Source organism: Lissotriton vulgaris, chromosome 9, assembly GCF_964263255.1.
Source record: "Lissotriton vulgaris chromosome 9, aLisVul1.2, whole genome shotgun sequence".
NCBI classification, from domain to species: Eukaryota; Metazoa; Chordata; class Amphibia; order Caudata; family Salamandridae; genus Lissotriton; species Lissotriton vulgaris.
This window is the reverse complement of record NC_141697.1, coordinates 1,160,219,833-1,160,237,139: the sequence shown is the minus strand read 5'-3', so window position 1 is coordinate 1,160,237,139 and position 17,307 is coordinate 1,160,219,833. Positions and strand designations below refer to the sequence as shown.

The 17,307-nt window shown below is 40.9% G+C and overlaps 1 protein-coding gene across 2 annotated transcripts in view; it reads right to left on the bottom strand.

The window, feature by feature from the left end:
* The window catches only part of LOC147692947 (contactin-4-like), a 697,785-nt gene that overhangs the window by 63,409 nt on the left and 617,069 nt on the right, over window positions 1-17,307 (bottom strand). For both annotated transcript variants that reach the window (XM_086939200.1, XM_086939201.1), the window contains exons 14-17: window positions 6,054-6,212; window positions 3,831-3,980; window positions 3,204-3,274; window positions 698-932 (exon numbers count right to left, since the gene is read on the bottom strand). In XM_086939200.1, the coding sequence (XP_086795326.1) occupies window positions 698-932; window positions 3,204-3,274; window positions 3,831-3,980; window positions 6,054-6,212 (615 nt within the window). The remainder of the gene's footprint in view (window positions 1-697; window positions 933-3,203; window positions 3,275-3,830; window positions 3,981-6,053; window positions 6,213-17,307) is intronic.

Here is a 17,307-nt window from a genome sequence, read left to right as displayed (position 1 = left end):
AAATCATCATATTCAAGACATACAGTGCATTCCTGACTTTTCCCTATGCGCTGGCGCACAATAGGCAGCCTAGCGCCAATGCAGGCACCCTTGCACACTGGTGGATGGGTACCTGCATTGCATGTGGGATTTTTTTGTGCAGGAAGGCATACCTTCCTGCACAGAAACAATCCCGAGAGGCATATTCCTCTATCTACGTGTGGTGCAGAATGAAGCACACAGAAATAGGCATAAAGATATTTCTCCTGGCTGCGTCTCTCCTGGCTCCTGGGATGAGTATCTTTTCAGCGCATACCCAGGTTTACAAGGCCTTGTAAATCTGGGGATGTATCCAAAGCCATGGGAGTTGCAACAGAACAACCATGCCTTCCCAAGGTAGGGTAAGGCAACACAGCAATTTGCGCAGTGTTGTATTATTCCAGATTTTTGGAGTCACTCAAAGCCATGCAAAGTGGCTTTGGGTGGCTTAAAAAAATGACGTCAGGTTTGCGTCGCTCTTGCACCACATGACGTGGTGCAAGAGCAAAGCAAACGGGACATAAATATGGCTCTGAGTGCCAAAATTGAACGCAGTCAGCGCCTTTGCCAAAAGCACACTTTAAACAAGTATGTTATCAGTGACCTGGATGACCCTCACTACGCGCCATTTTAGAAGTCCACGTGCAGTCACCTACGACTCCGCCCAGCACCTTCTTACCTTCCTCCGCTGAATAGACGACGGTGACGGGGCTGAAGGATCCCTCGCCCCGGTTGTTGTACACCCCTACTTTCACTTCGTAGGGCGAGAAGGGGGGTAAGCTCTCATTGCGGAAGACGTATCTCGAGGCATCTGATGACGCCACTACTGTCTGCATCCAACTGACAGTACCAAAGGGCCGGAACGCCACCACGTAGCCGAATCCACCGCCGTTCTGCAGCTCCTCAGGTACAGGCTGCAAATGCAGAAGAAATTTGGTTTACACAGTGGGAATACGTTGAAAAGGAGAAATATACTGTAATGTGTTGGTCACTGTGGGACACCGGGAGGCATATTTACAAGGGCAAGGCGGAAACGGAACGTCACTTTTTCTGACGCTTCGGTGGCGCATAGCCCTGATCCATATTTATATCCAGAGGTAAGGAAAACACAAGAATAAGGACAACAACCATTGACTCAGGAACAGGAAAATGAAATAGACCGGAAAACCGCCCAGTTATTAGCAAAAGGCAGACCAAAAGCTCACTCTCAGTATAGGTTAATATCTTGGTGGCAATGCTGTCTGCAACAGAAAGTTAAAGTTTTCGGTAGAAAGACTGCAATACGATAAAAATATGAAGGCTGAGCATGCTACCACTAAATTACCTAATAGTAAATTGTTTGAGATAACAAATAAAGTTGGATAAAGTCAATATAACTGAATTTATATTAATAAAAAATAAAAGCGCGGTCTCTGTCAACAAGCCACGCCAGGGGATGTTTCAAATGATTTAACATAATTTTTGTTGTTGCGACGCAATAATTAGAAATACATTGATATAAGTTTACATTTTACATTTCTTGGACAAGTACAATAATGTACAACTGTTTCATTTGAATCAATACAAGCAACAGACCTATACACAAAGATTATATATTAACTCCTTCGATGCAGCGGCTATTCCGCCGCAGCGCTAAGGGGGCGGGGGGCCGCGCGGCGCGCCCATGCTGGTGACGGAACCGCTCCGTCACCAGCCGCGGTCGCGCTGTGCTCATGACGGAGCGGTTCCGTCACGGCCCCGCCCGCTCAATGGAACGCTCAGCGCAGGTGCGGAATCCGCGCCGCGCAGGCGTGCCGAGCGGGCCGTTACAGAACCGCTCCGTCATCAGCACAGTGCGACCGCGGCTGGTGACGGACTGGTTCCGTCACCAGCAGGGAAGGGGTTAAACATAAAGTACGCTTTTCTTCTCAAATGGATGTGCGCCTACATCGTCCCATTAGTGAGTCAATATCTTTTTGACATGCAAGACATCTTTCCATTGCCTGATCCTAAAGACGTGGATATTGTTTTATGTAGGACACAAGGACATCCCGCAATTTATCTTTACATACAATTGTTTCTCCTTCAACAACCCATTAAAGGTAACCTTTTCAATGTCATGAAAAACTGCAAAATGATGCTTCGTGAAGAATCGTTTTTTACAAGAGGCATAGTTTCAAAGTCTCATTTATAAGCAATCGATTCTCTGTCCTGCAAGGCAGGTCTACAGTGTTTAATTGAGGATAAATGCACGGCATTAAATAGATATACACCAATAGCTCATTAAGAAGCAACCTTCAGTATTAAGAAGGCATTCACCATTGTCCATTGTGTACAAAGGAATCTCTCCTATGGAAGACATGTCAGCATTGTTTCATTGACGAGCTGGACTCCATCTGGAAGGCAGGTCTTCCATCTCCCATTAATCAACAATGGACTCTCTATCACGGGAGATATATCTCTATTGTTTTTCCACCATGCAGGGAAAGTCTCTATCTAGTAGACACACCTCCAATGGTCTGTTTAAAGGCAATGAATCGTGTGTGATGGAAGACAGTTCTTTGCTGTGCTGCTGATGAGCAAAGTTCCCTTTATCATTAAAGATACACCAATAGTATTTAATAAGTAGATCCTTTCTTGGGCGAGAAACACACATTTACTGTTCTTCTCAACAAGACATTTCTGAAAGATGATGCATGCCACACATGCAAAGGACCATTCACAAGCAATTGAGTCTATCAGATAAGTCCTGCTGTGTTTGTTTCAACAGATTTTCCTATGATGCCCTATTAGTGAATCACATTACCTCTGTCATTGAAGTAAAACCCTGAAATGTACCATAAACAAGCCAGGGCCCTTTCTGTGATGTAAGAGACACATATTTTAAGCAAACAAACTAGGGCCTTTTCTGTAATGTAAGTCACAACACTTCTGTTTGAATCATATCTAGGATATGTTTGCTTATGCTCATCATCTAATGTTTGTATTATGAGGCTGAGGTTGCCCTGATGAGCTAAGCGAACCCAATCCTCCTTTATTTAATACCCATGCCTTCCATGTCTCATTTACAAAGCGACAAAAACTTATCTGATGAACATACATCTATTGCAGTCAACAAGTCCACTTCCATAAATTGAGGGGTAAAGCAAGCAAAGCAGATTCAAGGTACTCAGTCTGACAGTGCAAACTCCTGCAAGGATACTTACCTCCCAGGTAATGACTAGCTCAGATTTCGTGCCACCGCCACCACTCACATTCCCTGGTGTCACTTCAGGCACTGGTGAAAGAAGGACATAAGAAACTGTGATAAACAACTGAAGACATTTAGTAAAGGTTGGTTGCACAATCACTAGTACAGAAGTGTTTTTCCTCACTTGGTGGCCTACTGAAGGGCTTCAACAACCAGATGTTGCTGTATCAAACTCAACAACACCCCTATGCCTGATTCAGACTGCAGCACCTACGTAAGCAGTGTGTCACTGCCACTAGCCCCTGAGGCTGACAATATGATCTCACAGGGGTTTGTACCGGCTAATATAGGAAAAAGTACCACAGATAGACCATTGGCTTCCTGCAGAAGTAGATGGCACATTAGCACCTATTTCTCTGACAGCCAAAAGGAATCTAGAGGGGAAATCTTTTGCTGTCCAACAAAGGTTGAAAGAGCTCCCTCGGCCGAGGCTGGCATCACAACGATCCACCATTCTGGACCATAATACCTTATCACACCACCTTTATGAACAGTCCCAGAGAAGAATAAATGGAAAGAACTAGGTCATGTGACTGTCCATTTGTAAACATTCAGGTAATTGCCTTTTCCCAAAAATACTTACAGGCCTCCTCAGTCCTTCTTTTGTCAGATGGTTTACTGGGCTCTCCAATTCCTATCAAGTTGGTGGCGATTACGCGAAACTCGTACTCAACCCACGGGTTTAACCCCACCACTGTGGCTGTGAAGGAACGCCCATCAATGATCTCTGGAACTAAGAAATGAAAGACAGCAGAAGAAAGCAGTATATTTATTAATTTTACTGACAAGCCATGGTTGAACAATGTGGCTTTACTTTTGATTATGCTGTCATCTATCTCCATGTATGTACATATCTCTGCTTGGTGACTACTAATCCCTCTGCCCATGCTTTGTGAGTATGAGGACTTAGATCTGCCTATATGCGTGTGTGTTCCTTCTATTTTCTTCTGAGGCTCTGTGTCCTTCTATGTTTCTCTCTTCTGTGAGTATGACCCCGATATCTAGTTGTGCATGGGTCGCTAGTCTGTCAGTATGAGACCCTATGTCTAATAGTGTGCATCTCTGTTCTGTGAGTAGGACAGTCTATGTCTAATTGTGTATATCTCTGGTTTGAGGTTGTATGTGTCTGCCACTTGTTTGTGAGTAAAACCCATCAACTATGGGTCTGTGTCTTTGGTTTGTGAGCCCGAGACCCTATGTATAATTGTGCATGTCTCTCACTGAGCATGAGACCTTATGTCTAATTGTGCATCTCTCTCTGTGAGTATGAGACCTTGTATTTCCCATCGGGAATCTTTTTTATTCCTGGTCTTCAGTTCCGTCCCTGTGACGGTGTCTCCGCTCAATCAAACTTGCATATTTTTTAATTTTGTACATTTTATGTGGTACACCGCAAAAAAATCATATTGCCCCTCATCCGCAAATTTAATTTCACACAATGCCATATTGGAATGTATGTTTTACAATTAATGACCGATCCCCTCGTCTGTTACACCGTGGCGCCTTTTTTATCCTTATCATGGAAAACTAGGTGACTGTATAATACCCAAGAATGAAGTATATGCTATGTTGTCAGTAATTGCTTTTAACCGATTGTTCAGTCATCAGGAATGCTTTGCATGTTTTCAATGGATATTTATATGATTTTTTTAAATTGTACTTGGATGGATGTTTTTATCTTTGCACGTTTGTACTTTTATGATCTTAAAATATAAGTATTGAATAAAGTGAATTGATTGACTGAGTATGAGATCTTATGTCTAATTGTGCTTGTCTCTCTGTGTGAGCATTTGACTTAATGTCTAATTGTATGCGCCTTATGTCTAACAGTATAAGACCATATGTCTAAGTGTGTGTGTCTCTGGTCTGTCAGTATGAGGCTCTATGTTTCTGTGTGTCTCTGGCCTCTGAGTATGAGATCCTATGTCCAATTGTGTGAATCTGGGGTCTATTAGTATGATATTCTTTGTCTAACATTGTGAATCTCTGATGTGTGAGTACAAGACCCTAAGTCTAATTATGCATGTCTGTGAGTGTGACACCCTATGCATAATTTGAGTGTCTCTGGTCTGTGAGTATAACAACCTATGTATAATCCTATGTATAATCTGAGTGTCTGTGGTCCCTGAGCATGACAGTGTAGGTCTAATTGTGTGTATATTTGTCCAGTTTGTTTCAGATGCTTACCCCCTTTGTGTGAACTCTCATTCTGTATTCCTTACCCGAACAAAGGATCCTGTTGTGATGTGAAGTATATAAGCAGAGTATGTAGTTTTTGTGCGGAACATTTTTATGTTAGGAATTGCAAACATAAAGAGTATCTAGAAGAATTTGCATGTCAACGGAAAAACAAGTGACTAGAAAAGGTACACTGCACATACTCATGCTGACAAAATCATAAAGGCTGATAAGGGAATGAAAAAATGAAAGACACAAACAATATCCAAAGTAGATGTAGAGGCAAAGTAATATTCACTAATACACGCATGCATGGACCAAGTCCTGCAATCACCCCACTGGCTACCTCTATACGAGCAAAACTCTGTCAACTCCACCCAGGCGTAGTAATCATGTAAGACAGGCAAATACTTCCCACTGAGATTCAAATGAAAGACAACAGCTTTACAACCACAAACCCTACATGGCGTGGAATCAACCCATGTATGTAAGGGCTTCAGCAACCCACATAAGATTAGAAAGTGCTATATAAATGTTGCAATACAATATACCACATATAGCCCTTTCGACTCATTTTAACCAGCTGCTCCCATAACTGCAGGGTTAATGTATGCACTACAGATCTCACCTGTGTTCACAGCTTGCCACCCCACAGAGAATGGAGTCCTTGCCTGAACAACATACACAGTGATGGGGCTGTGGTTGTCCACTCCTGGCATCCAAGACAGCTGGGCAGTGGTGTCTGTGATCTCTTCCACCGTCAGGGCATCCGGGGCACCAGGTGGACCTGCCAAAAAGCAAACACATAGATGGCACTGTATACCAATGTCAAAATAGCATCTAGTGATAGGATGAATAGCTTACTCCAAACATGCACTAATTAAACAGTAGAGTTAGAAAAAAAAGTTATGCACCTTACAATGGTAACCCCCAAATGGTGAAACATTAGAAATCGTGAAAGGAATTTGTACTTTTATGACCCTGTACTCCAGAAAAATGTGGATCATCAGTATCAAAACTCATGAGTCACATTGAATTGCACAATTATACTTTGGGAATACATTAGAACTGCCTCCAACCCACAGTGATGAGTGGAGTCTATAATTGTAGCACAAATGAACTTCATGAATTAAAAAAACAGCGAAAGAAAATTCCAGTGCTGAATCAGAACAGTCCGAAGCTCAACTCACAGAAAGAAAAAAATAAAGGGCATAGGTTTCAGTCATTTGAGGTCAGGAACATAGAGATACTCTATAATGAATGTACTGGGTTAAGAATATTGAAAGTCTGTATGGGCCACAAAGATAACTTTCAAAGACCAACCTGCATGTGGAAACGTGAACCTGCATCTCTCGGAGATTCAAGGGGGTTCTGATGAAGATCATAATCAAAAGGGTGCCCCAGGACTATGGCCCTCCTGGCCAACCCACACTCAAAAGACTTATATACTTGATGTTATAGTAGAAAAGATACCAATGACTATTATTGTGTATGGTCACAAAATGTCGATGCCTCCATTTGGGAAAACAATACTATGGATGGACAATCTAATGATTGTTTGATTTTGTGAGGGGATTTTAATCAAACCACCGATCCATTCTTAGATAAGAGGTCGAACTATTGATATATTCCTAATAACATGCAGAAGTTATTTTCTAGAGCTAGCACACTGAAAGCTCTTTCTGAAATGTGGATAACATGTAATCCAGATGTTTTTCACTCCTGAACATGGGTGTACTACTAAATTCAACTTTATATTTGCAGGAACTGCTAAGACTTAGGGTCTGACATATTCCGAATTGGCAGCTAATATCATATCTGACCATGTTCCAATTATTTCGGATTATGATATTAAGGTACCTTGCCATTGAACCAGGAGATGCAGGTTTAATCCCGCATTCCTTAGTGATGATCAAATTCTTAATTCAAATTCTAAATCCGATGAGGAATTCTTTTTGTAAATCCTGTTTCTGATACTCTGTTCAGATCACTTGGGATGCGTTTATATAATCTACAAGATTTTATCATGAATTATGTTTCTCTAAATAAGAAGTCTAATGAGAGAAAGGTAAATTCCTTATTATCACAGATTAAATATTTAGCACATAATCAAATCAATAAAGAATGTCATCAAAAAAATCTTTTCTAGAGCATAGGCTAAGTTTTACGGTGATGGCTATATCAGGGAGATTATTATTACATTTCTTAAAAATAAAAAAGAGACATTTCATATTATATTTTTATTAAAGATACTAATGGGAACCCAGTTAATTCTACACCTAAAAAATCTAGTTTTCAGATTACTTAAGAAAATGTTTATTCTTTTGGAGATTTAAACTTCACAGCAAGATTTGTATAACTTTTTCCATACTAGAAAAGCTTTCTAATTTGGATTTTAGATTTCAGACCTTGAAAAAGATATATTATGGAGTAAATTATTAACAATATGTCTGACCTTTTTTAAAAAAAACGTGTTTTTATTAAAACCGCTTCCACTGTATCAGGTACAAAGGACATACACATACAATTTGGGATCTTATAAGCAGTATAAAGTCTGTGGTGCCCACATATCATATCCTGTTCACAGACAGTCTCACCGTCACGTGAGCGTACTATTTGTCTATTATAACAGTGCAAATGCAGTTTATATTTTTATGTTCGTAGGAACTATACTCTACATAGTAAATAAATAACACTAATGATCATCCCAACTAGGGAATTAAGTCCCCTCCCCAATCCAACTACCACCTCCCTCCACCACCCTCGTGACAGCGGCAGACAGGTGGCACAACCTGGTTAACCTTCATAGAAAAGCTAGTGGTGCACTCATAACTAGCATGTGAATCATGTGTTCATGTTGTGAGAAGGTGTAAGGAAAGGCGACTCTTTGAGGTTTGTTGTGACGAGTATGGAGCTCTGTGTGTCATGCGTGCTGTCCGTCTCACTCTCATTCGTTGTTGTGGACATTGTGGTTAATATTTGCCCGATTCCAGGAGATCACTCTCCGGATTGCCATCTGTCCGCACTATCTTAAGACAACACTCCTTGGCTACTCCCCATTCCCGTAAGTCTTCCCTCCATTTTTTCCATGCAGGTGGACCTGGTTGTACCCAGTGAATAGCTTTTCGTAGTTTTGCCAGGACCAGTCGCAAGAGAGTGAAGCTATAGTGCATCATTGTCCCTTTCTTAGGTATCGAAAGTACCCCCTGTAGGCAGTGCTTTAAGGAGACATCTATGCGCACCGCTGCCACTGTGCCAAGAGACTGCTCCACTGGGTGCCAGTAATGCTGCAGATGGGGGCAGCTTCAGACCCTATGTAGAAATGTAGCTCGATCTGTTCCACGTCACGGGCATGCGGAAGATACCCCTGGAATGAATCAAGCTGGGGGGTCAGGTATGTGCGATGAAGGTAATAAAATTGGATTAGCTTAGATCGTGCATTACTGGTAGCTTCGGCTACCTGTGCTAACGCTCTCCTCCACTCGCTATCTGTCATAGGGGTTGGGAGGTCCTCTTCCCAACATGCCCTAGCCATGTCTAAGTTCGAACCCCGATCAACCTTCAATGCCTTATATATGCGGGAGATAAGCCCTCGAGTGGATCCTTGGTCTGGCAGAGTCACCAGTGTACTGGTCTCTACCGGTTCATCAGGAAATGTTGTCCACATCTCCCGGACAGTACGCAATATCTTAGCGTACTGTAAAAAATGTGTTGGTGGCACCTGAAACCATGTCTGCGCATTTTGGAAGGTCATGAATGTACCATTCTGGTATAGATCTCCGGCCATCACACAACCTCCCTCGTACCATTTTGAGAGATACATGACACCTTGTACCCTCCGAAAACCCTGTAACCATTGCAGCGGCAGTGCGCTAGCATATGGGGCTTTTCTAACCACCCAAGTCACTGCTTGCTCCCAGACCTCAGTAATCTGGTCGACTACATGGGGGCACGCTTTCGGAACCCTCGGGCCATCATTAGGTATTTCTGGAGTTGCATGTCCTCATTCCAGCTCCCCAGTAATTCCGTCTCAACTGTGCGCTCTCCCATGCACCACTGAGCAGCATATTGTAGCAAGCCCGCCATATACTATAGTCATAGGTCCGGCAACCCTAGGCCACCTCCATCCATGAAAAGTTTTAGTATATCCAATTTGGCTTTGCTTCGCTTTCCAGCCCAGACCAAGGATATCAGGAGGCTGTTCAGCATTCAGGCTGTTCAGCTTATCAAATGTCAACTTCGGGATTTTGCAAAAGGAGTTCTGGAGCACATAGAGACAACTGGGTAGTAACAGCATTTTTGCTAAAGCTACTCTCCCCATAACCGACAGAGGTAACCTATTCCAGAACGCTATATTTCTGAACTTAAGAAAAGTGAATCTACAGGACCAATGATTTCCCACTGGTATTTCTTCACTGTTAACTCCAATACATTTACAATTATATAATGTTAGTACATTTATGAACTCTATAAAACTCTATAAAAGGCACTTTTTTCAGAGATGAACATTTGCCTACTGCCCAGGGTTGGTAGGGATCCCTCCCTCTGTAAAAAATTAAAGACCCATTTCTATGATAAATTTAGATTGTAAGATTTTTTCAAGATTCTTGCCCTTAGATTGGAACATTTCCTTCCTAAGTTACTTGGCAAGGAACAAGCTGCTTTTGTCAAAGGATGAGTTTTATACAAAAATGCAAAAATGTTTCTGAATGTAATTAGTAGGTTGTTTTCTGCACTGCAACCAATGTAGCTATTGCTATAGATGGAGTGGAGTGGAATGGTAATTTCTCTTTAAAACAATGGCTTAGTTGGGGTTTGGGCCTAAATGCTTACATTATCTCTCTGTACTTTATAATTCCCCTAGAGCTTCTGTATTTGTTAATTGAGTTTTCCCCCTTTCTTTTATCTTAATGGGGGTACAGGCAAGGATGTCCCTTCTCCACATCGTTATTTGTTGTGGCTTTGGAACCTTACTACATATGAGGCAAAATGCTGAAATTAAACATTTCCATATGGGTGAAACATAACTAAAGCTGTTGGCATATGTGGGTGACATTCTTCTATGTGTTTTGGACACTCTTTATACTCTACCTGCCATCTTCAAGGAGATGGATATCTTTTCAACATTAACTGGTTGAAACTTATTATAGATAAATCAACTATTTCACCCTCAACAAATGCTGTTTACAAAATATGTTTGAAGGCAATGAGCTGGCTTGGAATAATATGTAAGAAAAAGTACCCTCTGCCATACATTATAAGGATGTTGTAAGTTACAGAGGAATTCCTTTTTAAGGGTATGGAACTCCGAGTTGACTTGCAATATTCTTACCATGTATGCTAGGGGTTACTTTATCCCATACAATACATGGTCACACCATCACCTTTTCCACAAACCACTTAAAACATTGGTTCATAGCTCTTTGGTATGAAAGAGCAAGCATATTTCCAAACATGAAGAATAAAAATAAAACCTCTAGTGCAAAAATAAACACATCAAATAACCAGTTTATTATTTGTTGCAAGCAGATATTTGAAACAGTTGAGTACAAGTCTGCTTAAAAGAACAAAATGCAGCTGTAGCACGGAACATGTAGAAACATGCATAAAGATTCTCGCTTTTCTCTAAGTAGTGCAAAAAATAAACATATTCTCTCTGCTTGTCATTACAAGCTACTAAAATAGTTCAGAAGTACGAAAAGCAATGTCCTCTTTTTTTGCTTTAAACATCTGCTTTAATTACGCTTCGTGACCTGACCTACTTCTCTCCTTGGCTGCTGGTGCTTGCAGCAGGCAATGTGAGGTCAGAACTCAACTGTAATAACCTTATAATAGTTGAGTTCTGACTTGGTTGCTTCATAATTGGTGACTTGGTGTGTCACAAGTTGCTGAATATAAAGAAATTAGTGAATCCTGTTTTACAGAATGAAGACACCATTACTTTTAGTTTTGAGGAGATTAAACCTAAATTGTGAATTTAAACTACTTGATGGTCTCCTCAATGACTTTCATGGGGGGGGGTGGGGGTTCCATTGGATACTATGTTAAAATAATGCTATCTCCAATAATGTTGTGTGCAATTTACATGCTCCCAAACAAAATTTTCAAAATTCTTTTTAAATCTAGAGCTACATTTCCAGATTTTATATGTATATTTTAGTCTTTTTACATTGCCCAGCATGGCTACAGTAGAACAATGATGATCCTGAAGAAAATCAACCTGTTTGGGTGAATATTGTAAGATTTTGTATGATCCCATTTTCTTACAAATAATCGCTTGATGTTTAATAAACCGAAGTCCTCTGTACTGCCAACTACGAATTACACTTGCTCTCCCTGCCAAAGAGTGTTTGTTTTTAAACACCTCTTAACGGCATAATAAGAATGTAACAAGATATAATAAGAATGTAACAAATAACCAACATGTTATATACTGGAAAGATTGAAAGAGATATGGTATAAACTGGACTGACCAAATATATCAGGGTAATACTCTCTTGTCATTTTGCATAGCAAAAGGTTGCTTGTAATGTATCTAATTTAATTTCTCAAAATACCACATTAGCACTAGTATTACAAAACATTCAGAACTTATTTGATGCATCTAAAGGAAATGAACATGTTATCAAACATCTCTGCTGTTTCATTGTATTTTCTGAAAGCTTCCATGTTCTCTAAAGCTTGCCACTGACAGATTATTCTCGTGAAAAATCCATGTCAGAACAAAAATGGGAACAAGATCTTAATGCTACATGGTCAATTTCAATGTGAGAAAATGTGTACTTAAAAAATCATTTTACAGCATGTAGAACTTAAAAAAAATTATATCTACATTAGACTGTTTTTTAATTCAAAATATTACGTAAGACTGCTTGTCATGTTCACAGCCTCCAGCTGATACTATGGATAAGTCACATGAAAGTAAATACAATGTTGGTTGCTCATTTGTGGATTCATTAACTACATTATGAAAACTAAAGTACTTTTGTCATTTTATAGCATTTTCCTAGGAAGCTTGGTTCTAACTTGGTCTGAACTGCAAAGCAGAAGTCATTGGTGGAATTCTTACTGCAAGAATTTACTGTAACTTGGAATGTTTTCTAGAAATTTTCCTTTAAAACTTGGTGGAATGATATTTGTTACAATCGTGGGTTGGACACTGTTACATCTCTTGTACTAGTGACAGCTCATAAAAAGCAGAAATATGGGGAAATGTCACATTTTATGTCTTCAAAAGTAAAACTACATTTAGTCGTGTTACTATAAAGAAAGAAAATTACAAACCTTCCTGACTATTTGCCATCCCTTTATATAGTTTCTGATTCACATGAGTATAATTTTCCATCAATTGTTGTTTAGATTTTTGCTTATTTTAGACATGCATCTTCTGCCATTATGATGCACACATTAGCACCTAGGTATATTAGTTGTATTACACTTTAATATCTTCTCAAGTTTTATTTCTCCTCTGTTTCTTCCTTCTTCTATGATCTTGTTTTGTCTTCTTTCCTCTACAGTTGACTTTTCCTTCTTTCTGTCTTTCTTCCCCTGTGTCTAACTTTTTCTTTCTTTCTTTCTTTCTTTCTTTCTTTCTTTCTTTCTTTCTTTCTTTCTTGCTTTCTTTCTCTTTTTATAAAAGCTATGTTTCTTATTTGATATATGTGGTCCATATTTCTCCCTTTGTTTTTGGATTTAGATTATGGATTGCTACTATCTTATGTTTGTTAATATAAATTATACCATATGGGTACTTTACTTCTTTTATGTTGATGGAACGTTGATATTCCAGTGTTGTACCTAATTGTCTTTATGTATATGAATTTTAATAAAGCTTTTTAAACACAAAAAGGATCTCCAGTTTCTGTAATGGTATTTCACAAATTCATGACAGACATTAGCTTTGTTAAGCTATTTCATACGCAAGCGGACCCGTGGAAGGAATTGCTACAGCAGGGTGCTCTCTAGGTGGCAGGACATCCAATGTCCATGGACCCTGATCATTAGTTTGTTTTGTCACTGCGTTATGGGAAGGTTTATGGATCAAAGCTACCATGCAAAAAGCCAGAGAGACTCAAGCTGGCGTGCAGGTTGGCTACTGGAATAAAGAGGTGCCTTTGCTGGTACAGGCATATTGCTTACAGTTCTTTAAAAGATGTGGTGCCGCAGCAGCAGAACCTTTCCGGTGCTAGCTGCAAAGCTCTTTAATGATCTAAACCAGGACTTGCACACTAGCTTCAATTTTAAAATTTACGCTGTGAAATCTATCTTCACTCAAAACTCTAGTCTTGCCCTGATCTTTTGAGGCAAGAGCACTGCTGATCGTTGACCTTGTGGCTGGCTCACTCTTTCTCCTTATTATTTTAGGTTTTACTATTGTTCCGAACACCAAAATGCTTCATTGTGGATTTTGCTTAATAGAATAATCATAATAGTAATAATAATAATCATCATCATCATAACAGTAATCATAATGATAATAGTACTCATAATGATAATAATAGTAATTGTAATTATATTAGAAATCACAATGATAATGATAGTAATTGTACCGATAATAGTAATCATAATGGTAATATTAAAATAATAGCAATAACTTCTGTGAAATACACCACCTCTGATACTCCATATTTAATTCCCATTGCTTTAGTACCCTGTGATGCCATGCACACTCTTACCAGCGGATCCTTTGGTGGGTGTTTTCTTCAGCCTCGGATGGAGATGAGGTGAGGTCCTCTTTGCAGTACTGACTAGTGCAGCCGACAGGATCTCATCCCATGGAGAGTGGTTCGGACTTCCTGAGGGCCCTGATAATCCTTTCTAACACCCTACTGCTCGCTCTCTGCCTAGCAAATGAGCACTTCCATGATCTGTGGGAGAATTGTTTACCCTTTTGGGTCGGCCCTATGCGCTTATGCAGCTGCATTTTTATCTTTCAACTTATACCAGTTGTTGTATAGCTTATTAAAATAAACTTTTCAATAAGAAAATGTCCAGTAAGAGAAAAACTACATTGAGTTGGTTTAGTATAAGATATTAGTTGTTGTAGTATAATAGTCAGAGATCCAGGCCAATGACTGACAGTATAAAATGACTAAAAGCACTAGTTTCTCTGCATACACCAGCAACAGAGTGCTCCCCAGCCAAGCTCAGACCCCCCTCCATTTAATCAAATATTTTAAAGAAAAACAGCACCAATATAGGCTAGAAGGCTAGAATGGCTTGTGTGTGTTTTCAGTCTCTCTCAGCCAAAAACATGTCTGGTGACGTAGAGGATTAATGCCTACACTGTAGGGGCCTGTGGTTGGCCTCGCAAGTTCAAATCCTGGTGGGTCCACTCAACCTTTTATCCTTCTGAGGTCGATAATATGAGTATCATTGAGTTGGGTCAAAATAAGCATCTGTTATTCCGTGCCAGGATATCCATCTCGGTGAACGTGCACTTTACAAATTCACATTGTGTGTGTGTAAAACCACTTTAGCCTTGTTAACCTTTTTAATGACCGTGAAAGCCACGTCTCCCTTGTGTGTGGATTTAGAACTAGTGCAGCCAGTGTAGTGTAGGCTGGAGAAGATTCTACAGTATACTCAGGTTTTACAATTAGGCTGGAATCATCCCTCCCATTACAGGAATCTACTTTGAGGATCAGAAACCAGGGCCACTAAGGGGTCAATTACGATGCTGCTCGGAGGCCTCCAAATCGGATTAGGGGTTTTCCGAATCAGATTCGGAAGGCTAATTTCTGACTGATTCAGAAACCATTCCGAACAAGCAATTACAATTTTTGAAATTTCCGAATCGGTTCTGAATCCGAACCGAACAACATTCGGAAAGTCTGAGTCGTTTGGAGCCGAAACATGTGTTTCTATGGCCTGCATTTCTGAATGACTCAGAAGCTTTCTGACCGAGCGATTATGATGACAGATTCGGACAGCCCTTTTGAATCAGTTGTTCCAACGGAGATTGGCTGTTGGAAGCTAGCTTTGGGGCCTGTAGCAGGCCCACCTTCACAAGGGCCTTCTGTATCTGGCCCATGGAGATACCCAAGGGACCCCCCCTTTCCAACCATGCATAGTTGGTAGGCACCAAGGGGTCCCCACCACAGGGTGCACGATTTTCCCCAGCCATCCCATTCATCAGTGGGAGTCTGTGTATTCGTTCGGAACACAGGCTCCTATTGAATTCAATGGGATTCCGACCGAATCGCATCCATAAGATTACGGATACATCGTAATCGGTCGCTCGGACTCCCCGGATCCGAATCGGTTGGAAAGCATTCTGATGCCGATTCGTCTGAATGCTTTCTGACCAAGATCGTAATTGACCCCTAAGAATACCAAAGAGTTGGGGCCAGCAGTCACGTATTCATACGGACAAAACCAGCGTTCACCAGCTGGACACCGGGAGCAGGTCAAGGGTCTGTTTTACAGGCTACTATTGTTTTCACAGATTAGAAGTAATTTTTTCAAGGCTGGCAATTACACATTAAAATGTAAATTGATACTTGTATAGCGCACTACTCACCCGCAAGGGTCTCAAGGTGCTTGCACGAATACCGCTGTGGAACCCATCCTGGCTTTCCCTGTGAGGCGTCCACTCCTGGGCACCCCCAAGGTGGAGGCCAGGCATCCTTAGTGTTGTGGCGGCCATTGTGGAGATTAAGCAAGCTATTGCCCAGAGTTGCAGAGTGGGACTCCATGATTGGAATAGGCACAGAGGCGAGAATAATCAGGTCCGTGGAATTTTGAGCCCAAGACCAGCCGAGGCTGGGAATTGAACCCTGGTCCCGGGCTAGACCTCTGCATCAGGGTCTGCCGCTCTAATCATTGAGCCACACTTCTCCTTACAGACTAGTAATCAGTATTCCCATAGATAAAGAACCATTACTAAAAGACCAGGAAAAATGTGCATACAACAAATGAGGATTGCTGCGCTAGAAATCTGCTTTTGCAGACTAGGAATACGCCTTTGCAGACCAGGCATCAGTTTTTAAAGACAGGGTCTCGCTTTTCTTATTCTTCAACTAGGAATTAGCATTTACAGGCCTTTGAATTCACAGATCAGGAACCAGCATTGGCAGAGAAGGAATCACCATTGATTCAGTTAGACTCAGCAATCACAGATGAAATAACACTTTTCAGACACCAGAAGGCGGCTGTGGAGTTTACTTCTTACCACCAAGTCAGAAGATGCAACTAAACGCTACCAATGGAAGGAGGGAAATGGAAGCACGTGATCTGCACTCCCCCCATTTTAAGAGCATACTATATTACCATTGGCATTTCAAATTGTCAATATCGGCAACAAGAGGCCACCTTATAATTATTTAACACAATTACCGGACATTGAATTGAGGAGACTTCACTCTGCTAGTGAATAATTGCACATTGGTTCTAAAAAACACATTTTGTCTCAAAAATAATGTTTTCTTGAATTATATTGCCCTTGAGATGAGAAAATTACAATCTTTTTTCTCATTTTCATTTAACATCATATGTCTGCATTTCTAGCTCACAGCAGTCATAGGGTTATAGGTGAATAGCACCTGGAGATACTTGAAACTTTGTCTTATGTCAATCAAATATTTGTAATCCTTGATCAAGGGATGGAATGAGGGATGGGGTGAAGGGAAGGCATGGCAAGACAAGACAAGGCTACGCCGGCAAGGCATAGAAAGGGAAGGGCATTCACGGCAAGGGAAGGCATGGCAAGACAAGACAAGGCTACGCCGGCAAGGCATAGGTAGTGAAGGGCACTCACGGCAAGGGAAGGCATGGCACGGCAAGGCTCCACTAAGCAAGGTAAAGGGGCGGGAAGGGAAGGCAAGGTTAGGTTATACTAGGTTAGACAAAGCAAGCCATAGGAGGGAAGGGAAGGGAAGGCA